Source organism: Neomonachus schauinslandi, chromosome 8, assembly GCF_002201575.2.
Source record: "Neomonachus schauinslandi chromosome 8, ASM220157v2, whole genome shotgun sequence".
Lineage (NCBI taxonomy): Eukaryota > Metazoa > Chordata > Mammalia > Carnivora > Phocidae > Neomonachus > Neomonachus schauinslandi.
Genome location: NC_058410.1, coordinates 26650732 through 26676691, shown reverse-complemented (window position 1 = coordinate 26676691; position 25960 = coordinate 26650732). Strand labels below are relative to the sequence as shown.

Here is a 25960-nt window from a genome sequence, read left to right as displayed (position 1 = left end):
AGTCTTCTCCTAAATACTATGAATAATGAAATGCTATCAAGACCTGGAGGGTGCACTTAGGAAAGTTAGTTGAGCCCAGAGCACTCAGAATGACATTTGTTCCCTAGAATTTTCCATTGTCTAAGAGTCAGGAATTTTTGTGCCTGAATCTCCTAATTGTCCTGTGTGTGTCTCCCTTCCTAGATAATTGAAAACCCGGATGTCCCACAGGAATTCAGGAATCCAGGTATTGGATTTGATTTTCCTAGTTCAGTTTAAAAAAGCGAGTCTAAGAATGCCCACTGTGTGCTTGGCGCTGGGAATGTAGAGGTGAGTGGGGCTGTCTCAGGGAGCTCTCGGGAGCTTCTGCTTAGCTTTGCCTCACCAGCCAGTACTTCGTCAGCCTTTCCTTAACCTTCCTTCTGGCCCTGCACCCTGCCCCCTGTGCCTGTTTCTGTCCCAACCCTGGGAGAGTCACTCTTCATATACCTTCCTGTTGGACCCTGGGGGTTTTTTGTGGCTTTGGTTTTTTTGGTTTTTTTTTTTCTTTGTCATTGTTTTGTTTCATTCTCCATGAAGTCACGTTTATAATTCTTAAAATGAGAATTGGCTAGAGGGCTGTGGAAACCTGATTGGTGTAGAGCTATTCGTACCAAAGTAAGTTTGTGAAATGCCATTTTTTTCATATGAAACAAATGAATCTCACAGGGAATCTAACAGTAGGACAAACAGCTCAGTGTAAGTGGCAGATGAAATCAAGGTAAGGAATTTCATTCTGACCTAGAGGAAAAGGACAAACAAAGGTCTACCTATAACTGACAAGCAGTTTGGTTTTTGTTTTTTTCGGTCTTTTGTTTTGTGTTTTAGTTTGGTAGTATTGTTTTCTGAAAGAGAAATGAAAAATTCAGACCATCTAATTAAAAAAAATGGAAATATGTTTTTTCTCAGATTTTATTCAGTAATTTAAAAAATACTGGAAAATCTGCTTTTCTTTGATATTTTTGCATGTTCATAATAAGAAAAGGCAGGGGTGAGGGGGAAGGTGGTTACAGAGAGGATGAAAAGGGGAATGAAAGGGGAAGAGAAAAACAGCCAGTCACAATTAGGAGACACAGAGTGAAGGAAAGAAATGAGAAAGGCATTAAGTCATCTCTGAAGGCATTGCTGGAGCATATGGTTTTAATTGCCTCTTGCTCCCCTCTTGGGCTGCAGACCGGAATGGGCTTCAGCACCTTGCCACCTGTGGAAGCTCCCAATGTCGCACTCCACCTGTCGTTTCCTCTCTTGGGCCACCACGGTTCCGTAAAACCTTCACTTTGGTTTTGTAAACCAAAGAGGAGGTCCAAGTCCTCTTGGCCAAAGGTTTATCTTTAAAAATATAATATTAGTAAAAACTGGATGGACTTACTGACATATATCTAAAACGGAGTTTAAGGACTACTTATGGGTTTTATTTATTTTTAGTGGTGTCTTATTGTACCTTGTCATTTCTCAGGTTTGTTTCTGCATGGAAGGTCATAAATTCTCAGGATTAGCCATTTCTCTTTCCCGCCCTCCTCTGACTTTACTGTCATTTTCTATCTTTCACTCTTGCCATTTTTTCTCCATCTACCTTGACCTCATGGTCATTTTTTTTTATGTCTACATTCATCAAATACTCAGCCACAATTATATAGATCTTTAAAGGTGTTTTAAATGCTTCCACTTTTTACTTCACTGGGCCCAGCAATTCTGTGAGATTGAGATTATTTGTCCCCATTCCACCAAAGGGAGAACTGAAGCTTACCCAAGCTCACGCGATCAGCAAGCTGTGGACCAATACCTGAACTAAATTTCACCCTTTCTCCAATACGTTCAGTGCTTCTGTGGGAGTTTTGTTGCTAGCTTCTGGGCATGAACATGTTTGGAGGGAAAATTCTTTCTTCTGGCATTGGTCCCTGCTCTGTTAGCAACTGTGTGCCCTGAGGATGCTGGGCAAATAGGTAAAGTAGTGCAGATGGGGACTTAGTTATTTTGCCCTCTTTCCCTATTTCCGTAGTTTGAGAAGCCCGTCTTTCTTCCACGCTGCCATGTTTAACTCTTTGATATAACTCAAATCTGCTCAAGAGATCCAGAAATTCCAAAGGTCAGAATAAGGGATACATTTGTAGTCTACGGGCCTAGATATTGAGAAAATTGTTGTCAGTTGTGTTGTTTCTTAAATTAATCAAGTCTCCTTTTGTTAAGTGTGAATGAGTTTTATTTATAATAGTCAACAATGTATCATTTTCTTTCTGAAATGTGTTTTTGAAGTGTTTTACTTCAGAAACAAATAATTATGTTTTCTATGATCATTTTAATGACCTAAGGAAGGCTCAGCATCTGAAAACCTTTTTTTCAGTTCTGAAAACATCAAAAGCAGAGGATGGGAAAGACTGTTGAGGAAGCTTCTAGTGCCCTCTGCCAATATCTAATGCTTGTAACCTCTTCTGTTTGAAGGGTCGACAGTTGAGTCCCTCTGTGATGACCTTGTCTCTGTGCTCACTGTTCTGTGTGAGAAGCTGCAAGCCGCCATCAAGTAAGTGCCTTCGACATTGGTGTTCTTATTCACCAATGGTCTATTTCTGAGATAACTTTTGCCTACAGCATCACTCACAATTGCAGATTATAGGGACAGTGGTTACTCCCATTGGTATTCACCTGTCATTCCTGAGAAATCGATTCAATGACTTTGGGCAAACCCACATTACCAAATACCATGACTGAAGGATATAATTTTCTCATGAGACATGGGAAAACAGTAGCCTAAAAGAAGACTTAATTCCTCTAGCATGGAGCTGAGTGAGAAGGATGTTGGGTAAGAGGTAGTTGACAAAGCTAGTTGATGTATCCTGGGCACGTCCCAGCTGTGTGACTCTAAATGAGTCTTCTCATTGACCTCCATTAATGGCAAGGATGGGCTCTGTGGTCTTTCTATATTCCTTGTAACATTTCCCAAGCCTGTGAGTTCACATGCATATTTTTGAAAAGAACACATTGCTCTGACTTTTATATACTCATTTTTTGCACGCCAGTTTAATCCTTGATATTAGATCATATAGATGATATCCAATGCTCCAACTCCCCATGCAGTAAGTTAACTTATTAATTTATGCATCTATGTCATAAAAGGACTAGACTTTCCAAGATGAGATGAAAAGTCTTTACCAGCTACATATATAGTTAATTGCAAAATCTACAACACAATAAGGTTCTGAAATGCCCTTTGAGTTATGAAAGACACTATCATTTGCTAGTAACTAGAACATTTGATAATTCAGAAAACTTTACTCATAGAATTTCCTATATAGTAATAAGTTGGGAGACATAGTCTCGTTGAAACATTAGTGAGGCCTTTCACTTTGCTGGAAAAGTTGCAGAAACTTGTAGGGTTTTTGTTTTTGTTTTCATTTCTTTTTTAGTAAACTTAGGATTTTTGAAAGCTAAGCTTAGAATGACTTTTCAGAGTTTTTGCCCAACGGTTTCTATATCAGTGTATCCATCATTCCTCTAGATCACCTGCACATTTTGACCAAATTAAGCTCCCTTCACATTAGGCACTTAAACAATGAAGAGACCCATTTAATCCATAGGTAGTACAAGCGAAAAAGAAAAGCGCTTCTTCCACAGTGCTTCTTCCACTGCAAGTTTCTCTCACCCCAGGACCCTAGGCAGAACATTATTTTTCCTCAGATGGGATATGTCTAAAAGCAGATGCCGGGTCTAGTTGGCTTCTCCTGTACTCTGCTCAAGTCCCCATCTCCCCTGACCATGGAGAGTTGGGGCCATAAGCCTGAGACTCAGACTGTGATCCTAACCTCAAGACTCTAACACCAACTATGGTGACCCCATCTGTAGAGTCTTCATGTGACCTGATTACCTTGGGACAGACAGTTCCAGGTTATGCCTGTTCTGTATGATTGTCATCACCCTCCTTCACTCTTAACAGTGTCCTGCCTGGGACAGGTTACATGTTCACTGTACCCATCCATGACCAGGGTTTAGATTTCTTCTAGTGCTCACTCCTCCCCACCCCCGCCTCATTCCTCTCCCTTCTAGCAGAGCCAGCTGTTACATCAGAGCTGGGGGATGTATCTCATTGGCTTGTTTTCTCCTAAGATATAAACATATATGGTGTTTAATCACTATTGGCTCAACAGCATTATCTTTGTTGCACTAGCTGGATAAGACCCCTGTTTGGCCCCTTACTTCCTCTTGACTTTGGGCAGAGCTCCTAACCACTGTAAGCTTATGTATCCCATAAAATAATTAATATATTATTTATTATTGTTTGTATGTAATATAATATTAGTGATATAAAATATATTAGGGTTTTTGTAAGAATCAAATGAGAAAGTTTACTTAAAAGATAGTTGATTCCCGGGTGCCTGGGTGGCTCAGTTGGTTAAGCGACTGCCTTCGGCTCAGGTCATGATCCTGGAGTCCCGGGATCGAGTCCCGCATCGGGCTCCCTGCTCAGCAGGGAGTCTGCTTCTCCCTCTCCCTCTCCTCCCTCTTGTGCTCTCTCTCTCTCTCAAATAAATAAATAAAATCTTTAAAAAAAAAAAATAGTTGATTCCCAATAGCCAAAGATTACCTGAGGCTAAGAGAATTTGGTTTATCAACTTGTAATAGTGAGGGAGTCTGTACACTCCAGGGAGCCTAGAGTATGCAGGCAAAGGATGTTAGGAGGGATTGTTACAGATTTGAACCAGAGCTAGGTGATTTGGAGCGGGTGAAAGGAACTGAAGGTCTGTTCAAAGATTGGGTGCTGTCCAAAAGCAGGGGCATCCCTGGATGGGACATCTTCCGTTTTTGTTTAGGTGATGGGAGGAACAGATGAGGAGATGTCATCAGAGAAGAAACAGGAGTCATTCACAGGGGAGGATGATACTTGGTCATTTTTGTGGTTGTACAGGATTCCTTTCTTAAACTTCTGTTCAGGCCAGTTTGTAGATTGGCTTTCATCTTGTTCTGTCACTGTTGTGGAGGGTCCTCACCTGATATTAACATCCTGTGAAGTTGTTTGTGTTCACCAAGGGGGACGCCCCAGCTCGCTGGTAGCACCTAGGCAGTCACCAGCTGTCCAAGAGGCTTCTTCTCCATCCTCCACCCCCTCAGGTCTTAGCATCATCAGGGAATAAAACAAAGACCGTCAAAACTTTGAAAAATATAAAGGCTTTGTTCATTACCTTGCAGGCAAGGAAAAAAAAAAAAAACTACACATTTTTTTTCCCCCTGAATAGTGTGCTAAGAGAAAACTAAGGTTTTCAGTACTAGAAAAGCTCAAGGTAGTTATGCCATTAATAATTGAAAACTAGCCACCAAGATAAGTCAGAACAAATCTGTAGGTCTATGAATGATAGATTTAAAACATAATGTTATTTATTGGTCAAGAAAGTCTTCAGCTAGGTCCAGTAAGGGCTTCAAGTTCATGGCTCTTTAAAACCTGGATGTCTCTAACATCAGCTGTAGGGGCTGCCATCTGTAGAGTGACCATATGACCCAGTGTACCTGGGACAGTCCAGGGTTATGCCTGTTTTAATTATTATAGACATTCAGTATTGGTATCTTCTAGGAAGTTTTGGGATAAATGGGATTTTTTAACTGCATAGTGCCTAACATGTAATAAATATTTTATATATATTCTGAAATTGTTTACTTTTAGAATTGTCAGTGCTAGTTCTGGTTTATGATGCACTTTGGGACATGAAACTTCTTACATCAGACATTTGTAGATAATTAAGAAAATACATTGCACAAACAGACATTGCAAATGCATACATACACATATTACCAGCTAAAGGGCATAGATAGTCGGTCACTGAAAAAAAAAAAAAATGAGGGGCTCCTGGGTGGCTCAGTTGTTAAGTGTCTGCCTTCAGCTCAGGTCATGATCCCAGGGTCCTGGGATCGAGCCCTGCATCGGGCTCCCTCCTCGGCGGGGAGTCTCTTTCTCCCTCTGCCCCTCCCTGCTTGTGTTCCTGTTCTCGCTCTCTCTCTGTGTGTGTCAAATAAATAAATAAAATCTTTTTTTTAAAAATGAAAATATTTCTGAACCATATGCCTTGGGAATAGGTTTTAAATGGGAAAAATAATTCACGTGACACATATATGTTGTTCTAGGATTTCTCATTGGACATTAGTTCAAAGATGGCTTTGGGCATGTTGTTATAAAGCTTAATGGTTTTTATAGGATTCCCATGGTCTTGCTTGGTTTTTCAATGCAATTCCCCAGTCATCATCCTGCCTCTGGAGACCGCTCACTGTGTTTGAATATGGTCTTTCCCATGATGACTCCATTACCCTAAGAGGAGAATTCTGTTGCTAAGGAAGCTGGGGTGCAGCATGCTTAAGCATTAGCTTAAACAGGAAACCTGTAAGGGCCACCTGGTCAGATGGTATCATGCTCTTGGCTGCTTTCAATCTGGTGGTTCTCTTTATTCTTCTTGTTAAGTTTTCACACCTTTTATAATTTCTTCTGAATTTGCTACCTGAACTCCTTTTATTTCTATTAGCTAAACTTGACACTTCTCCCACCTTCTAAATACCATCTTCCTCTGAAATCACACTATGGTCTGTACTTCCCCTCAACAGCCATTTCCAAAAATCAGTGCCCACATACCTCATAGAGCTTTCACTCTGTAAGGGTATGTAGTCACGATATGCTCAGTCTCTGGGGAGGATTCACAGAATGCATCCAGGTACGGAGAACAACGCCCACACCTTGGAGGTGTGTTATTAATAGAACTCTATATTAGGCATGTTGAGTTACATGATGCTTTTTAAGTCTGAGTTTTTGGAAGGATAACTGGCTTAGAAAGATATTCATTCTCTGCCCGTTGGTCTCCTGTCAGCCTCTCCCCACTTCCCTCTCGTCCCAGTGCTGAATGTCAGAGAGGAGTGGACACCAAAGCATTCTCAGAAGCAATGACGCAAGGCCAGGTGTTCCTGTCACGTGTTAAATTTCATTCCACTTCTTACAGTTACTTAAGTCCCTCTCTCCCTTTCTACCTAAATTTGAATGGTCTCAAAGGGAGGTAGGATCCAAGTGATTCATCGTCAAACAAAATTCTGAGAACTCCAGAGATCCAGAACGTGCTGCCAGCTTACCCTTGCAGTCACCTTGTCAGGGTGGGGGCTCCTCAGCTTTCATGGCCCACTGGTCCCCTCACGAGAGTCGTTCTCCATGGATCTTGAGCCTGGGGAGAAATTCAGAGATGGGCAGAGAATGAGACCAGCAGCTACACAACCTGCCAGCCATGAAATGCTCAAACAGAAGACCAGGCCAAGGGACTCGCAACCCTCCATGTTGGCAGATTTTTCCTCATGTGTTTTGGAAGAGTTGGCTGGTTTCTTGGCTTCTCGCTGCCCTGTGCTTTTCACATATGTGTCTGTCTACAGTCAGACAAATAAGAACCGCACACACATGGTGCACATGCATATGTGTATCTTGTGAGGGGCATGTGTGGAAGTTGCTTACATTTCAGACAGCTCTTTTAGTGCCATGACTCATGCAAGGCCATGAGCACCCGTTTTTTACAGACTGCTGCAGCCCACAGGAGAGCTGCTGTGTTTGGTCTCCAAGGAGACTCCCAGGCCAGTTACCTTGGCAATGCATCCTCTCTCTCATCAGGTCTGACGACTTGGGGTTGCAGTATTGCTGTGGCGTACTCTGCAGATATTCAGAGGAACTTTGCTCGTAGCTTTTCTGTGGGTTTAGTTCCAGTTTCAGAAACTGAAAATCTTTATCGTCTATAGTTTTTTAGTTTTGTGATGCAAGTCTGACCGTTTGAAAGACACACTTTTTTTTTTTGAGAGAAAAACACACAAAGTTTTATTTATATTTAATTTTATCTCATACATGTTAATTTCTTTGTGGATGTGGATGTATAATGTGAAATATTAGTGAACTAGAATAAATGTGAAATTTATTAATACATAAATATGGGAGGTTTTTTTATTAACATATAATGTATTATTTGTTTCAGGGGTACAGGTCTGTGATTCATCAATCTTACACAATTCACAGCACTCACCATAGCACATACCCTCCCCAATGTCCATCACCCAGCCACCCCATCCCTCCCACCCACCTCCACTCCAGCAACCCTCAGTTTGTTTCCTGAGATTAAGAGTCTCTTATGGTTTGTCTCCCTCTCTGGTTTCATCTTGTTTCATTTTTCCCTCCCTTCCCCTATGATCCTCTGTCTTGTTTCTCAAATTCCTCATATGATCTCACTTATATGAGGAAGATCGACATTTTTGAATTGGGGCATTTAATAATTATTTTTCTTAATGAGTCCGGTGATTGGTCAGAAAGATTAGCCTGAGACTATAGCAGAGATGGTCCTTTCAGAACTTTTTCAAAATGTGGCTTATTGGTTTATGACTCTTCTGTTTTGCCTTCTCCAATCCGTTCATTTCTTTTTTTTTTTTTTTTAGATTTTTATTTATTTTTTTTATTCTTATGTTAATCCCCATACATTACATCATTAGTTTTAGATGAAGTGTTCCATGATTCATTGTTTGTGCATAACACCCAGTGCTCCATGCAGAATGTGCCCTCCTCAATACCCACCACCAGGCTAACCCATCCTCCCACCCCCCTCCCCTCTAGAACCCTGTTTGTTTTTCAGAGTCCATCGTCTCTCATGGTTCGTCTACCCCTCCGATTTCCCCCGCTTCATTCTTCCCCTCCCGCTACCTTCTTCTTCTTCTTTTTTTTTTTTCTTAACATATATTGCATTATTTGTTTCAGAGGTACAGATCTGAGATTCAACAGTCTTGCACAATTCACAGCACTTACCAGAGCACATACCCTCCCCAGTGTCTATCACCCAGTCACCCCATCCCTCCCTCCAATCCGTTCATTTCTACAGCATCCAGAATGATTGTTCTAAAATGTAAATTTGCGGGGCGCCTGGGTGGCTCAGTCGTTACGCGTCTGCCTTTGGCTCAGGTCATGATCCCAGGGTCCTGGGATCGAGCCCCGCGTCGGGCTCCCTGCTCCCCGGGGAGCCTGCTTCTCCCTCTCCCTCTCCCCCTGCTTGTGATCCTGATCTCACTGTGTCTCTCTCTGTCAAATAAATAAATAAAATCTTTAAAAAATAAATTAAAATAAAATAAAATAAAATAAAATGTAAATTTGGTCTTGTCACTCTCCTACCTGCAGAATAAAGTCCAGACAAGCCCTTCCTGATCTGGCCCCTGCCACCTCCCCAGTCCCACCTCTTGCCGATGGTATCCTCACACTCTGTTCCAACCACAGACCACCACCACCCTCTCCCCAACACAACCATGCAAGACTCCTACTTGAACTTTAGGTTTCCATGAAGATGCCTTTTCCTTTAGAAATTCTTTCTGGATCTTCCTAAGGATTAGATGCCACTCCCTTATACTCTCATAGAACCTTGCATTAAATTATTCATTTGTAGCCGTTCTTACACAATGCTTTACCTACTTGCTTCCTTGTTTCTCTAGTCCCTTAAGGATGAAGAATATGCTGTTTCTGGTCAGGAATGATGTCTTGCGCAAAAGCGTAGGGAAGCTTGTGGGTGTAGGAGTATAGAAACATAAAGTCCTTACCTGGCCCCCAAAATGGCTAAGTATGTCTTACCTTTCTTATTCTTCCTCCAACCACCACCTTCCTCTTGGCAAATCATAATAATTTTTGTGGAAACTCAGCCTTTACCCACCTCTTTTTCCCCCATTAGCAGGTGTGGTAGAGTACATCCAAATATAAGCAGAATTCCCCTTTTCTTTTTTTTATAGATTGTATTTATTTATTTGCCAGAGAGAGCGCACAGCAGGGGGAGTGGCATGCAGAGGGAGAAGCAGGCTCCCCACTGAGCAGGGAGCCCCACCCAGGCTGGATCCCAGGACCCCGGGATCATGACCTGAGCTGAAGGCAGACGCTTAACCAATGGAGCCACCCAGACGCCCCGCGGAATTCCCTTTTTCAGAATAATGGCATTATTTTACTCATTAGACAGTTCTCTTTGGACAAGGGAGATCATCGCAGAGTATGAGCATACTTTTTCTGTGAAGGGCCACATACTGCCTCTGTTCTTGTTCTACAACCCCTTAAAAAGGTAAAAATCATTTTTAGTTCATGGGGCCATGGGCAGGATTTTGCCTTTGGGCTGTAGCTTGCCAACCAGTTTTAGAGCTTGAGGTCAATTTTACAGAGCCCTATTGCCAAGGAATCTAACACAGCACTTAAACGAGGGACCTGCAGCCCCCCTTTCTTGTGATCCTTCATCTTGCATCCATGCAACCTTTCTCAGTTAGGCAGTGGTATGTGTATAACCTTCTGGGCTTTGTGATGGTCTGGTGTTAACTTTCCTCTTCTTCCATCCTGTCTCCTTAAGTTTTTAGTCTCTCCATCACTGGTCTTGCCTGTCCCATTCACCCTCTTCTCCTGGGAGTTATTTGAGCTGTTAAGGGCATTAAACTTCCTTTTGGCATTTATTTAAGTTAGGAGAAAAGAGACACAATCAAAAATGATTTTTTCAAAGCAAGTTCCTCCTTTTTTGGAACATACAGGACTCCTGAATGAATTCTGTTAGAAGTATTTATTATATATTTGTCATAAATGTGCACTCGAACATTAAATTCTTCCTTATTCCTGTTGGTCACTTACCACCCACCTGGAGTTTAATACTTTCTGGTGGGTTCGGCAGAAAACAGCCTGGGTATAAGAACATGCATTCCATGAAATTGTATGTTTTTTTTAATCTGGCTCTATGGATTAATCTCATAATAATAACTACAAGAAAAATAATTTGTCCATTGAAAAACCATGTTGCCTTCAAAAAAGAAATTCAAACACAAGCTAGTAAAGTGTTGACTATTTAAAAGATAATGTGATCAGTGGTCTTTTGAAAAGTTTAGACAATTGAACACATTAAGAGTTTGAACGTTTCTGGAATAAACTGTGGAATTTAAGTGATAATGATATGTCAGTACTGGTCCTTTAACTGTAGCAAATGTGCTATCCTAATGTAAGCTGTTAATAACAGGATAAACCACATGCCGGGCCGGGTAGAACACAGTAACTCCATCCCGTGCTCAGTTTTTCTATACCTCTGAAACTGTTCTAAAAAAAAAGTCTGTTAATTAAAAAAAAAAAAAAGTCCCTGAAACTGTATTAGTTTGCTTGGGCTGCCACAACCAAGTACCATAGACTGGGTGGCTTACAGAACAGACATGTATTGCCTCCCAGTTCTGGATGCTGGAAGTCCAAGATCAGGATGTGAGCAGAGCTAGTTCCTTCCCAGGGCTTCAGGGAAGGATCCGTTCCACACCACTCTCCTTGGTTTGCAGATGGCCGTCTTCTCCTTAGGTCTTTTCCATTGTCCTCCATCTGTGTGTGTCTCTGTTGCCAGTGTTCCCCATTTTATGTGGACACCGGTCATATTGGGTTAGGACCCCTCCCAAATGACCTCACTTTAACTTGATTACCTGTGTCAGAGACCCAAGCTCCCATCAGGGCACATTCTGAGGTACCAGGGGTTCAGTCTTCAGAAATTTCCGGGGTGCAATTCAATCCACCATGCTAACCACCCCCCTCAAATGAATGCTTCTCTCACGCCTAGCCTTTTTCCAATGTGTTTCCCATGCATCGCCTCTTTTAATTTTGCCCTCACTTTGCACGCGTCCGTGTGTTGGTTTTGTTCCGCAGTGACCAGCAGCAGCTGCAGCTCCTGTACTTAGAATGCGTCCTGTCCGTGCTCAGCAGCTCCTCCTCCTCCATGCACCTGCACAGAGGCTTCACAGACCTGATCTGGTGAGCGCCCCCCCCAAAGCGACCCGATGCTTCCCCCCTTCCAGCTCGGGGCCTGGGTCCCTGCCCATGGCATCCATGCCCGACCGGTCACCTCATCCGTGTGCAAATGCTTTAGCGAGAAAGTCGGGAAATTGCTTCGCTCACATACACTGGATCAAAATACAGAGAGAAGCTTGTGATGATCTTAACAAAATAGGACTCCAAGGGCCTCTGGTGTTTGTTGACACCATAGGCCCATGGGACTCGGGAACGAGGAGAGTATTTTCCAGGTTTCTAGTTTATCCTAAAAGCATACAAAGGCACAGAAAGTTGCACAGGGGGGCAAGAGCTGTTGAATGTTATTCTTAGCCCTTCCCTGGTACATTCTCCATCTCAACCTGAAGACTCATCTCTTAATTATAGCCAGGGAGTCCCACAGGTGACAGGGCCCGCAAGGAGCCAGCTAGCTGCTCTGGGTTCCTGGGCTTTTCCACAGGGACGAAGTCGAATGGTATGTGGCAGTATACATGTCAGAATTTTAAATGAACTTCTCACATTAGAAGTAGAAAGAATTTTGTTATTTATCATAAAATGAAACTTTCTAACTAAGCCATTTAGCATTTTGAGTCAGTTCCTTTACATAAGATGGTTTCTTAATACTTCTCTTAGTATTTTTATTTAGCTAATTCTGCCTTGAGCTATGAGAAAAAGCATTCTGTTCATATACCTAGAAGTAATGGAGAGACATGGAAAATGGGGGCAGGATGTCGCCAAAAAGAGGAGCAGGAAAGAACCCAACTCTTATTAGTCATTTCTGTGGCATCTGGTATTTACCCGCAGGATTGTATTCACATTTTATCCTTTTGCCTTGTTAGCCAAACATAGTTTTCCTCCTGTGTCTTCCCAGGAAAAACCTGTGCCCTGCCCTCATCGTGATCCTGGGGAATCCAATTCATGATAAAAGCATCACCTCTGCTCACAGTAGCAGCGCTGCTTCTGGCATCGAGTCAGACTCTGCATCTCCAGGAGTTTCTGACCATGGCCGGGGGTCGGGCTGCTCATCCACCGCGCCAGCCCTGAGCGGGCCGGTGGCTCGGACCATTTATTACATCGCGGCTGAGCTGGTCCGGCTGGTAGGGTCGGTGGACTCCATGAAGCCCGTGCTCCAGTCCCTCTATCACCGTGTGCTGCTTTATCCCCCACCCCAGCACCGGGTGGAAGCCATCAAAATAATGAAAGAGGTAGGGAGGCATGAAGAATGCCACGTGCTTGCCAGGAGGTGGGGGGCAGTATCTGAACACAGTGTCTTGCCTACAGGAAGCACTCGGAAAATGTTTGCCAACCACCTGCTAACACTTACTTGTTACCACTTGGTATCCAGTAATCGGCAGTATCTTTAGGGCATGTGTTGGGAGCCTGGGTGAGGACGGGTTGATCGGTGCTCACTGATGCAAAGTCATTGATAATATAAGCGGCAGGCATCTGACTGAGCCCCAGGCTGACTTCATTCTGCTCCCTTAGGTACTGTTTGTGCAGATATATGTGTTTATTCCCCTTTGCCAAAATTGGATTTCAAAATAATTTTGTACTCAGGTTGTACGGTATCCCCCCCCCCAAAAAAAATCATTACTAATCTCTGACTAGTAAAAGGAATCCCTTTGCCCCATTCCTACTTAGGCCTCATATCCCAAACATCATGACTCCTGCGAGAAGGTAAAGTTGTCCAGCTTATAACAGGCATTCCAGTGTGCTCTTTCATGGTTTTAAGGAGGTACTCCAAATAAGAATTTCTCTGCTTTCTTTCAAATAACCAGAAAGAAAAGTGATCAACACTTTGGTGCCTATGCCCAAACAACAACAAACCCAGTGTAACAAAATTCCTTTGTTGCTATTCATCAGTTTCTTAACGCTTGATTTGAAATGCCTCTTGGTGTTGTTCTAAAAAGATTTGACTATAATGAACAATGGAAAATTCTGACTCAACATTTCTAGAAATGAAGGAATGATCCAGATTCAATTGCTGGTTAAGAAAATCTATGAGCACACAATAATAATCTTTTTTTTTCTTACCTTCTATATGCCCAGCACTTCACATATATTATCTTTAATATTCTTAATATCTCTTTGATCTTGTATATCAACTTTTACTAGTGAAGAATGTTATTTCTTTTCTCCATCACAGATTCAGGCAATGAGAACACAGGGTCAGCTTTAATAACTGGTCACTCCTAGGCTGGTGAACCCAATATAGCTTTGGAGGCAAGTGAGACTAGACTAGTTTGTCACCACTCAGACAGCAGTGGCCCTCCCTTGGGGACCTGGCCCTACCCTTGTTAAGTGTATAACCAGGGACTCAGGATGGGCTTTCTCTGAACAGGCAGATCTTCAAGGGGAAGAAAGAGGAAGAGACTGGCTACACATGCCCAGCTCCTTCTGAATCCACCGGTCAGATCAGACTCCCCCTCCATCAGAAGGAAAGCAGAGAAAGAGAGGAGAGAGGTCCAGAATTTTATTCCACTGGATGTTCCTCCCCATAGAGATATGATGCCAGGAAAAAGGAATTTTCCCTCCCACAAAGAAACTAAGGTTCCAAAGGGTCAAATGATTTGCCTAAGGTCACAGAGAAAGAGAAAGGGTGTACAGCCTGGTCCATCTGACCCAAAACCCATCACCTTTCCTACAACACACTTGTTATCATACTTGACTTTGGTATTGCAATGCAGATGAATCTAGGAACCCCTTTCCATGCTGGCTCATCTGCCCCTTCATGAGCCTGAGTTGAAGAGTCAGGGTTTGGATCCTCTCTCTGCCAGTCCCCAGCGAGGCTGTAGTAGCTAACTCATTTAACTCTGAACTTACAATTTTTTTTTTTTATCTCTAAATGGTAGTAATATTCCAAAGGTTCAAAATGCAATGAGGTTTGTATAAATACCCTCTAAGTATAAAGGGCTAGACAAATACTTGGCATGCCTATTGCTATCCTAAGGAAAAGAAGAACTATGTGCAGGCTGAAAAGAGCTGGTCCTCATGACCTCCTGCCTCGAGTAGTACACCAGTTCTCGCTCAGCAGCTTGTCTGCCACCTGCCTGTTTTCTTCCTTTCGTCTTTCTGAATTTAGGCTCATAAATCACCACTGTTAACAGTTTTTTTCAGGCTCTAATGGCTCCTGTTGCATCTCTCATCAAGTCTGAATTACTCTGCCCAGTTTCTAGATCCTTCTGTCATCATTCTTATTTCCCATCATTTCCCAGGATCCCTCATTCCATCTGACTGGCCCTGCTCTGCTCGGCTCCCCCTTGCCTGCCTCTATCCACGGGCCATTCCCCTTAGCAGAGTCTAGCAGTGATTCCAATATGCCAGGCGCAGCTGGCTCTTCATGTTAGTTTATTTACCAGCTCTCTTAGGAAGAGAATACCATGCCCAGTTTCCAGATGGGGAAGCTGAGGCCCCACGGGAAGTTACTTGCCCAAAGTCCTTGTGGGTAGCAGGGCTACCGCGTGAGCCCAGACGTTGTAAGGACAGCTGCCTCTGCTGTCAAAAGCCTCCTCCTTTACAGTTCGGCTTCCTTAAAACCATGAAATTCTCTAAATTCCATCATTTAGCAATTAATTATATGTCCCATCCCACTGATGGTTTCACAGACCGACTTGGTACAGACTTCCTGTCCCCTCAAGTCTGTGTCTTTATACATTGTTCTTGTGTGGCCCCCCCCATCCCCAGTATCTAACCCTGCAGTGCTTGCATCAGAATAAGTGCTCAATGAATTCTGACTGAATGACAGGTGGACCTGAAGACAGAATATCTGCAAAGAGGGTGTTTTGTGAGCAGTGGCCACCTTTCTTTCCCACCCACTCAGACTTGACTGGCCCTGGGCTTGTGGCCGCCCATGGCAGATCCACTCGCCACCAAATGCTAAGTAAATACATCGCATACGGGGCACATAGGCATCTACATGTATTTTCAATAAGAATTTCATTTACCACCGCGCAGGAAATTTGGTATGTTTTCCCCCTTTTCATAGATTGGTCCAGCTTCCCTGGATGATTTCACAGGGCAAGGCTGGAGTTAGACATCAGCACGTGAGTAGCAGGTCCAGGCAGTGCTGCCCCGTGGAGCGCAGCCGACGGATGGGGGCCAGGTTACTCCAGTCACTATGACAACCGATCATTTGGGAAGGTTGGTAACCTGGAGACCAACATGCGCCATCTATGCACACAAGGAAAACCACTGGGCACCCAGGATGTTTGTTTAGCCTTTCGGAGTTTGAACGCTTGGTGTGTTATGTCCCTGTTCTCTCTGTGATTTGTCACTGCCCCATAGGCACTGTGTGCCTGTTCAGCAAAGACAGGACATTTTGTTTTTCAAACGACAATTCTCTTTTCTGTTTCCGCTTTCCCAGAAAATGAACAGTAATCAAAAGTTCACCTTGCTTCCTTTCCTCTCTCCCATGGTTTGGCTTCAGAAGGAGATCCCTAATATTTTTTTTTTTTTAAGATTTTATTTATTTATATGAGAGGGAGAGAGAGAGAGCATGCACAAGAGCAGGGGGAGGGAGAAGCAGACTCCCCGCTGAGCAGGGACTGGGATCATGACTTGGGCTGAAGGCAGATGCTTAACTGACTGAGCCACCCAGGCGCCCAGGAGTTCCCTAATCTTTATCAGACTATGACATCCCAGCCCCTGACAGCACATCCCTCACTCCCACTGAAAGAAGCTGAGATTCAGCATGCCTTGCCTTTCTTCAAGTAGTTGTTAAGGGTTCTTCAGAAGCTTTAACTTCCAGATTTGGAAACAACTGAGAAATAAACCCAAGATCAATGTGGGAATTCAGATATGTCATCTAATTTATTACTGGTAAAGTTAGATTGGAGATTGTAATGAGATCCCAAGAGAAAGTGAGATTCCCCACAGCTGACCCTCTGAAATGCACCTACCCTTCTAGCAAGAGATGGGGCAGCTGGAGGCACTTAGGCTCAGCCACTTCACTTGGATTCAGGGCAGGCTGGTGGCAAGAGAGAGGGTTGGGGGAGGAGAGGGATGAGGAGGGCGGGAGAGAGAGGAAAAGAGGGGGAGGGGAAGGGGAAGGCAGAGAGAGGAGAGAGGGAGACTTGACTCTTTCAATGTCAAAAAATACAATGTGGAGAGAAAAGTAGAAGCTTCATTGCTGTACCTCCAAGGGAGAAGTTCCCAATTTCTGGGGTATGAAAGAAATGTGGAAGGAGGGAGGGAAAGAAGAGTGCCCCTTAAGATATAACTTTTTCTAGTTAATATACCTTTTCCTGTGAGTATAAGTTACTTTGAAAATAATGGACATAGTGATAGGAAGTCTGTTCCAATACACTTAATGCAGTCTTTTCCTGAATTCATTAGCCTCAAATTGAAATTTTCTTTAAAGATTTCTACCACGTGGAAATAAAAATTAGGACTGAGCAGTTATGAAAATTCTATACCTGAAAGCTTGTAGGATGTAGCCAAAGCAGTACATAGAAGGGTATTTATAGCTTAAAATGATTATATTTTAAAAATTGGAAGCCTAAAATTAATATTCTAATTTTTCGAGTTAGGTAGCTAGGAAAAGAAGAGCAAATTAAATTCAAAGATAGTAAAAAAGAGGAAAAATAAGGATGAAAGCAGAAAGTAATGTGATAAAAAGCAAATATAGTAAATCAATAAAGTAAAAAGTACCAGGGCTCTGAAAAGACTAAGAAAGTTGAAAAACTCTTGGTAAAAACAATAAAAAAAAATTCCAGAATAGGTAAAAACAAGTAAGTAGAAATAAGAATGAAAACACGCATGTAACTATAGATATTAGAAACATTAAAGAAATTAAAGAAGGTATTAAGGCTGCTGAGGCCAGTAAATTTGAAAACTTAGATAAAATAGATAAATCCCTGGGAAATAATACAGCCTTTAACAAGCTGGCTCAGGAAGAAATTGAGAACCTACATAGTTCTAGAATCTTTAAAGAAATTGAATCAATAGTTAAAAATCTTTCCATTAAAAAAAAAACAACAACCCCACTGGCCCCATACAACATTAAAAAGAAGTTATACCAACATTTAATGAATGGATAATTCTAATAATATATGAACTTTTCCAGAGTATAGAAAGAGGCAATACTTCTCAACAGATGTTTTTTCAATTTTTTAAAATTATTTTAACTTTTGACCCCCTTCATTTTTTTTTTTTTACCATCCTCCCATCCCTCACCTCTGGCAACCACCAATCCATTTTCTATAACTATGAGCTTGTTTTTTTGTTTGTTTCTTGTCTGTTTTTTTAAGATTCTACCTATAGGAGAGATCATATAGTATTTGTCTTTCTCTGTCTGACTTATTTCACTTAGCATAATACCCTCTAGATTCATCCATGTTGTCACAAATGGCAAGATTTCATTCTTTTTTATAGATGAGTAATATTCCCTTCTGTGTGTGTGTGTGTGTGTGTGTACACACCACATCTTCTTTATCTATTTATCCATTTATCCATTGAGAAGCACTTAGGTTGTTTCCATATTTTAGGTATTGTAAATAATGCTGCAATGAACATGGGGGTGCATGTATCTTTTTGACTTAGTGGTTTTTTTCTTCAGATAAATATCCAGAAGTGGAATTGATGGATCATATGGCAATCTATTTTTAATTTTTTGAGGAACCTCCATACTGTTTTCCATAGTGGCTGTGCCAATTTCCCATCAACTGTGCAAGATGGTCCTTTTTACTCCACACATCCTTGCCAACACTTGTTTTTTCTAGTCTTTTGATAATAGCTCTTCTAACAGGTGTGAGGTATATCTCATGTGGTTTTGATTTGCATTTCCTGGATGATTATTAATGAACATCTTTTCATGTGTCTGTTGGCCATCTATAAGTCTTCTTTGGAAAAATGTCTATTCAGGTCCTCTGCCCATTTTTAAAATCGGATTATTTGGGTTTTGGCGTTTTTATTGAGTTGTATGAGTTCTTTATGTATTTTGGATATTAATCCCTTACCAGTTACATGACACGCAAATACTTTCAGTAGGTGACCTTTTCATTTTGTCATTGGTTCCTTTGCTGTGCAGAATCTTTTTAGTTTGATGTAGCCCCATATGATTATTTTTGCTTTTGGTGTCAGATTAAAAAAATCCTTCCAAGATTCATGTCAAGGAGCCTACTGCCTGTGTTTTCTTCTAGGAGTTTTATGGTCTCAGGTCTTACATTCAAGTCTTCAATCCATCTTCAGTTCATTTTTGTGTATGGTATAGGGGTCCGTTTCCATTTGCTTGTGGCTGTCCAGTTTTTCAAGCACCATTTGTTGAAGAGACTGTCCTTTCCCTAATGTATATTCTTGCCTCCTTTGTTGTAAATTAATTGACGTATACATATAGGCTTATTTCTAGGATCTCTATTCTGTACTTTTTGATCTGTATGTCTGTTTTTAGGTTAGTACCATGCTGTTTTAATTACTGTAGCTTTGTAATGTAATTTTAAATCAGGGAGTGTGATGCCTCCTGCTTTGTTCTTCTTTCTCAAGATTGAGTTGGCTACTACAGGTCTTTTGAGGTTTCATACAAATTTCAGGTTTGTTTGTGCTATTTCTGTGAAAAATACATTGAAAATTTGATAGAGACTGTGTTAAATCTGTAGATTGCTTTGGGTAGTATGGGCATTTTAACAATATTAATTCTCCCAGTCCATGATCCCAGAGTATCTTTCCACTTATTTGTGTCATCTTCAATTTCTTTTATTAATGTCTTGTAATTTTCAGTATTCCAGTCTTTCACCTCCTTGATTAAATTTATTCTTAGGCATTTTATTATTCTTTTTAAATGGTAGTTCATGTCTTTTATTAACCCATTATATATTATATTATATATTATATTATATATTATATACTATATTATAATTACTTATCTTCCGGTTTGTTGAAGCAATAGGTCAGACATTTGCCACAGTAATGTCTGTCGAAGTGGCTAGCCATGAAAACTCCAGCACCACATTCATCTAAAGGGTACTCCTGAAGAAGGAGACTGATTTTGCCATTCTAATCCACCTTATAGTATTTCAGAACGGCCAGTTTAACTGGCCTTTTCTCTTATGCTTATTCTTCTTGGGAGTAGTGTAAGACTTATTCTTCCTTCCTTCTTCTTAGCACCACCACCAAGTCTCAACACAAGATGAAGAGTGGACTCCTTTTGAATGTTGTAGATGGACAAAGTACGTTCATCTCCCAGTTGCTTGCCAGCAAAGATCAGTCTCTGCTGATCACAAGGAATTTCTTCCTTATCCTGAATCTTGACCTTTGCATTGTCTGTTGTAGCCGAGGGTTCAACCTCAAGAGTGATAGTCTTCCCGGTAAGGGTTTTCACGAAAATCTGCATTTTGATGGTGGTTCCATGACAGATGGCGGACTGGAAAGGCATTTTATTATTTTTGATGCTTTGTAAATAGGATTATTTTCTTGATTTCTTTTTCTGATAGTTTATTTGTGTATAGAAATGCAACAGATTTTTGTATGTTGATTTTGTATCCTGCAACTTCACTGAATTCAGTTGTTCATTCTAACAGTTTTTTTATAAAGTCTGTAGGGTTTTCTATATATAATATCATGCCATCTGAGAATAGTGACAGTTTTACATCTTCCTTTCCAACTTGGATACCTTTTCTTTCTTTTCTTGCCTGATTGCTGTAACTAGGACTGACAATACTATATTGAATAAAAGCGGCAAGATTGACATCCTTGTCTTGTTCCTGATCTTAAAGGAAAAGCTTTTAGCTTTTTCCTGTTGAATATGATGCTAGCTATGGGTTTGTAATATGTGGCCTTTATTATGTTGAGGTATGTTCCCTCTATGCCCACCTTTTTGAGAATTTTTATCATAAGTGGTTGTAGAATTTCGTCAAAATACTTTTTCTGCGAGGTGCCTGGGTGGCTCAGTCGTTAAGCATCTGCCTTCAGCTCAGGTCATGATCCCAGGGTCCTGGGATCGAGCCCCACATCGGGCTCCTGGCTTGGCAGGAAGCCTGCTTCTCCCTCTCCCTCTGCCCCTGCTTGTGTTCCCTCTCTCACATGTGTGTCTCTCTCTCTGTCAAATAAATAAATAAAATCTTTTAAAAAAATATTTTTCTGCATCTATTGAAATGATCTTTCCATTTTTTTTCCTTCATTTTGTTATGTTGTGTATCACTTCACTAATTTGTGGACATTGAGCCATCTTTGAAGCCCTGGAATAAATCCCAGTTGTTTATGGTGTATGATCCTTTTAATACGTCGTTAAATTTAGTTTGATCACATTTTGTTGAAGATTTTTGCATCTATGTTCATCAGGGATATTGGCTTATAATTTTCTTTTCTTGTGGTATCCTTGTCAGGTTTTGGTATCAGGGTAATGCTAGCCTTATGAGTTTGGAGAGTTCCCTCCTCTTCTGTTTTTTGGAAGAGTTTGAGAAGGATTGATATTAATTCTTCTTTGAATGTTTGGTAGAATTCACTGGTGAAGCCATCTGGTCCTGGACTTTTGTTGTTGGGAGGTTTTTGATTACTGATTCAATCTCTTTACTAGTTATTGGTCAGTTTGGATATTCTTTTTCTTCATGATTCAGTCTTTGTAGGTCGAATATATCTAGAAATGTATTCATTTCTTCTAGGTTGTCCAATTTGTTGCCATATAATTGTTTTTAGGATTCTCTTATGATCTTTTGTATTTCTGTGGTATCAGTTGTAACATCTCTTTCACTTCTGATTTTATTTATTTAAATCTTCTGGGTTTTTCTCTTGGTGAGTCTAGCCAAAGGTGTGTCAATTTTATCTTTCCCAAGAACCAACTCTTAGTTTCATTGATCTTTTCTATTATTTTTTAGTCTGTTTCATTTATTTCTGCTGTAATCTTTCTTACTTCTGCTAACTTTGGGCTTCACTTGTTCTTCTTTTTCTAGTTCCTTAAAGTATAATGTTAGATTATTTATTTGAGACTTTTCTTATTTTTTGAGGTAGGCATTTGCTGCTTTGAACTTTTCTCTTAAAACTGCTTTTGCTGCATCCCATAAATTTTGGGATGTTATACTTCCTTTTTTTTTGGTCTTAGGGTGTTTTTTCATTTCTCTTTTGACTTCTTTTTTGACCCATTAGTTGTTTGGTAACATGTTGTTTAATCTCCACATATTTTTGAATTTTCCAGTTTTCTTCATGTAATTAATTTCTAGTTTCATGTCAATGTGGTTAGAAAAGATGTTTGATATGATTTCAGTTATCTTAAATTTAAGATTTGTTTTGTGCCCTAACATGTGATCTATCCTGGAGAATGTTCCATGTACACTTGATCAGTCCAGTTTTTGAAGCTAACCAGTTGTGATAGCAAAATGAGACAGAGTACAGGGAAGTTAAATTATAGGCCATTCTCAGTAAATAACATAGATGTAAGTGTTTTATAGTTCTGTGCTATAAAATTTTTTGAAATAATACCTCAAAGAATTTGCCTTGTCTAAGCCAGTCCTGAATTGGGGAGCTGGGAACCCAACTGGGGAGCTGGGAACCCCTCTATGACAAGAGGAATAGTAGGTCGGTTTTATTAAGATTTGTAGTTCCAAATAGTTGTGTTTTTTCCTTAGATTGTATCACTCACTTTCTCTAAAGTTCATGTTTATTTGAGCCCACAATTTTAAAACCTTGTGCTTTTTTATGATATTCACTATACTGTTATTTTTTCCCTCTTTTTCTTAAAGCTACTTGGGAGCCCACAGCGTCTCTGTGATTTGGCAGGACCCAGCTCCACTGAACCAGAATCTAGAAAAAGATCAATTTCAAAAAGAAAGTCTCATCTGGATCTTCTCAAACTGTATGCTGCATTCCCCTTTTCCATCTATTATTGCTTGGCAAAGACTGTTTCTCTGAATACATTTGACCTTGTTTTTAAATCCCTGAAATTTTTTATGAATCTGCATTATGTGGAATTTTATTGTTTAATAATGTTCCCACAAGCCATATGAGAAATCTTATTTCAATGTATTATGATCATGTACTCCATATTTTCATATTAGCTTAAAGTGAACCCAGTGTGCAAAATGAAATGTACAATTATTCATTGGAATTATTTTAGGGAAAAACTTTTTGAATCACAGTACTATGAGGTTCCTTTACATGTAGCCCCCTCCCCTTGAAAACTGAATATTATCTGATTTGTAATAGTGAATAATAATTCACATGCATGTGTTCAGAAACATGATTGTTTTATAGAGGATGTCCTCATTATCATATAGCCATTGTAACTACTTTCTTTTTGAAAAACTGAACATAATACAAAAGTGAGCTTATTCAATGCCTGTCCTCTGTCCTCGTGGAGATTATAAATGCCCATCTGGAATTTTTGTGCATACCCAAATAAACCAGCCAACCAAGAGAGAATGTGATTCAAGGTGGGCCACTTTTCCTGGATGTTTTCCTCTACCAGCCTGAGCATGTTTGCTTCATTTACCCCTTGGCCCAGACCATTGAATTCCGTGCAGATCGGAGGATCTGTTTTGAATACTGTGCTGTTCACCAGGCGAACATGTTCATCTTGGAGCATTCGCCCATGTTTCTTACACTGTTGTTTTCTCCTTTGGACCCTTAGCATCATGGACGGCATGACGGAAGCGTGCGTCAAGGGCGGCATCGAAGCGTGCTACGCGGCCGTGTCCTGCGTCTGCACCTTGCTCGGGGCCTTGGACGAGCTCAGCCAGGGCAAGGGCTTGAGCGAAGGCCAGGTCCAGCTGCTGCTGCAGCGCCTGGAGGAGCTGAAGGACGGCGCCGAGTGGAGCCGGGACTCCATGGAGATCAACGAGGCCGACTTCCGCTGGCAGCGGCGCGTCCTGTCCTCGGAGCACACGTCGTGGGAGTTGGGGAACGAGAGGAGCCCCGACATCAGCATCAGCGTGACCACCGACACGGGCCAGACCACGCTGGAGGGCGAGATGGGCCAGACGACGCCCGAGGAGCACTCGGACCACCACAAGAGCAGCCTCAAGTCGCCAGCCGCGCCCGAGAGCAAGGAGACTCTGAGCAAGGTGCCGGAGCCCGAAGCCGTCGACCAACCAGACGTGGTGCAGAGAAGCCACACGGTTGCTTTCCCCGACATAACTAACTTCCTGTCGGTGGACTGCAGGATGAGGTCGTACGGCTCCAGGTACAGCGAGAGCAATTTCAGCGTGGATGACCAGGACCTTTCGCGGACCGAATTTGATTCCTGTGATCAGTACTCGATGGCGGCCGAGAAGGACTCGGGGAGGTCAGACGTGTCGGACATCGGCTCGGACAACGGCTCGCTGGCAGACGAAGAGCAGACCCCTCGGGACTGCCTGGGCCACCGGTCCCTGCGGACTGCCGCCCTGTCCCTGAAGCTGTTGAAGAACCAGGAGGCGGACCAGCACAGCGCCAGGCTGTTCCTGCAGTCCCTGGAAAGCCTCCTTCCCCGCCTGCTGGCTCTGCCCAGCGTGGAGGAGGTGGACTCGGCCCTCCAGAACTTCGCCTCTGCCTTCTGCTCAGGTGTGTACACGGCCTCGGCTATACGGTCAGTGAGGGTGTTCAAGGCATTTTGCTGAAATGGGAAATTACCGTCGTGCCTGTAGTTTGAAGTGCTCCAAACATCTTAGTCATGCCTGGAATTCCTTATGTTTGAAGAGAACAAAGGAATGTAAGACTTACTGGTGGTGGCTGGAATTGTAGGCAGTTGGTGGCTAGGATATTCTGAGGTTGATAGATGGATAAGGTGCAGAGTAAAGAGTAAGAGCTTACTGCCTTCTAGAAAGCTGCTGCTGACTGAAACAAAATGACAGTCTCTGACTCTCAAAACATTGAGTTCTCAGTATGCTTCTACACCTCCATGTCTAAAAATCACAAAGCAGTGCGCTTTTGGTATATCAGTATGTAAACTATTTTAAATGAGGTCTTGAATCAGATGCAGGCTGTGTGAATTCCCCTGAACTTCCAGTGTGCGCGGGTATTCCAGCGTCTGATCATCCTGGGGGCTTTCTGGTGGCCAGTCCCCAGCCAGAGCCCACCCAGAGTCGCCTCCTTAGAACAAAAGGTGTTCCTAGAGCTCTTCACTTAGGCATTTACAAGGGTTTTAGGAGTCACGATGAGGTCAAAGACAGATACTAGAACAAGAGATCCTTCTAGTGTTCATATCACTTAGGACATTGTAAGGATTTTAGGAGCTCTGTGCCAGGAAAGGGGCAGAGACCAATATAAGTATTTTCTATTATCTCACAGTACTACAGAAAGAAAGCAATTAATGGGTACAAAACATTTATGGCAGGAATAACTGAGTGCCTGACTCCTAGGAAGTCAGTCACCTGTGCCTTCCCCTGACATTCAAGGGTCTCTTGACCACAGACTACTGAGGCAGATGGACCTTGCTGGGCTTGTGCTCACATAAAAAGGACTAACCCTGAGAATGAACACAGAACTGTTAAAAGTCAAGATCAGCATTTGCTCTTCCCCCTTCTGAGTCTTGAGCATGAGTTTGTCGTTGCACTTACCACATTTATTATAGTGATTTGTGAATGCCTCCACCTTCCTCCCTCTGTAGTTTCAGCTCTGGTGTGGTCCAACCATGTCTAACACATATTCAATCTTCAAACAAAGAATACATCACACACACATACAAAAAAAAAAAATTGTAGCCCAGTTACTGAAACTTGGTAGAAGCTAACTGATTAAGCTGTTAAGAGGCAGCTTAATAAGTATGTTTAAGAAACTGACCAGATTGTCCTTTGTCAAAAGGACACAAAAAAGACACTTAAATTGAGGTATATTTAAGGAAGGACATTTTTTAATATGAGAATGATCCAAAGTTGTAAGCACCAGCACAGATAAAGAACTTTCAGTCCTGGACTAATACTCCTGGATTTCTCAACCTATCTAGAAATTGGAAAGAGATGCATATAATTTCTCAGCTTTCCTAACTGCACTGTGATTCTTTTCAAGACATAAAAATGCCTATTTTTAGGGCTACCCAACATTTTTTTTCTCAATACTTTACCTTTTGGAATTAAATACAAAAATAAAGTTGGGCTATTTGATTTGTGTGAAGGAACACACACACATGCGCAAAATTCATGTTTCATTGAAAGACTAAGATAATGTATAAATACTCTTCTTAAAAATTCTGTTTCTCCTTAATATCTTTTATGCTACCATCATTAAATTTATTATTTTATTAAACATTGCTAGTAT

At 41.6% G+C, this 25960-nt stretch overlaps 1 protein-coding gene and 1 pseudogene across 1 annotated transcript in view; one reads left to right on the top strand and one right to left on the bottom strand.

The window, feature by feature from the left end:
- Positions 1-25960, top strand: part of ARFGEF3 (ARFGEF family member 3) — a 166266-nt gene that overhangs the window by 78298 nt on the left and 62008 nt on the right. Inside the window, exons 7-12 of the mRNA XM_021693398.1 lie at positions 184-226; positions 2458-2536; positions 11684-11788; positions 12675-13008; positions 22471-22583; positions 23358-24268. Coding sequence (XP_021549073.1) covers positions 184-226; positions 2458-2536; positions 11684-11788; positions 12675-13008; positions 22471-22583; positions 23358-24268 — 1585 coding nt within the window. The remainder of the gene's footprint in view (positions 1-183; positions 227-2457; positions 2537-11683; positions 11789-12674; positions 13009-22470; positions 22584-23357; positions 24269-25960) is intronic.
- Positions 19655-20129, bottom strand: LOC110583341 (annotated as a pseudogene).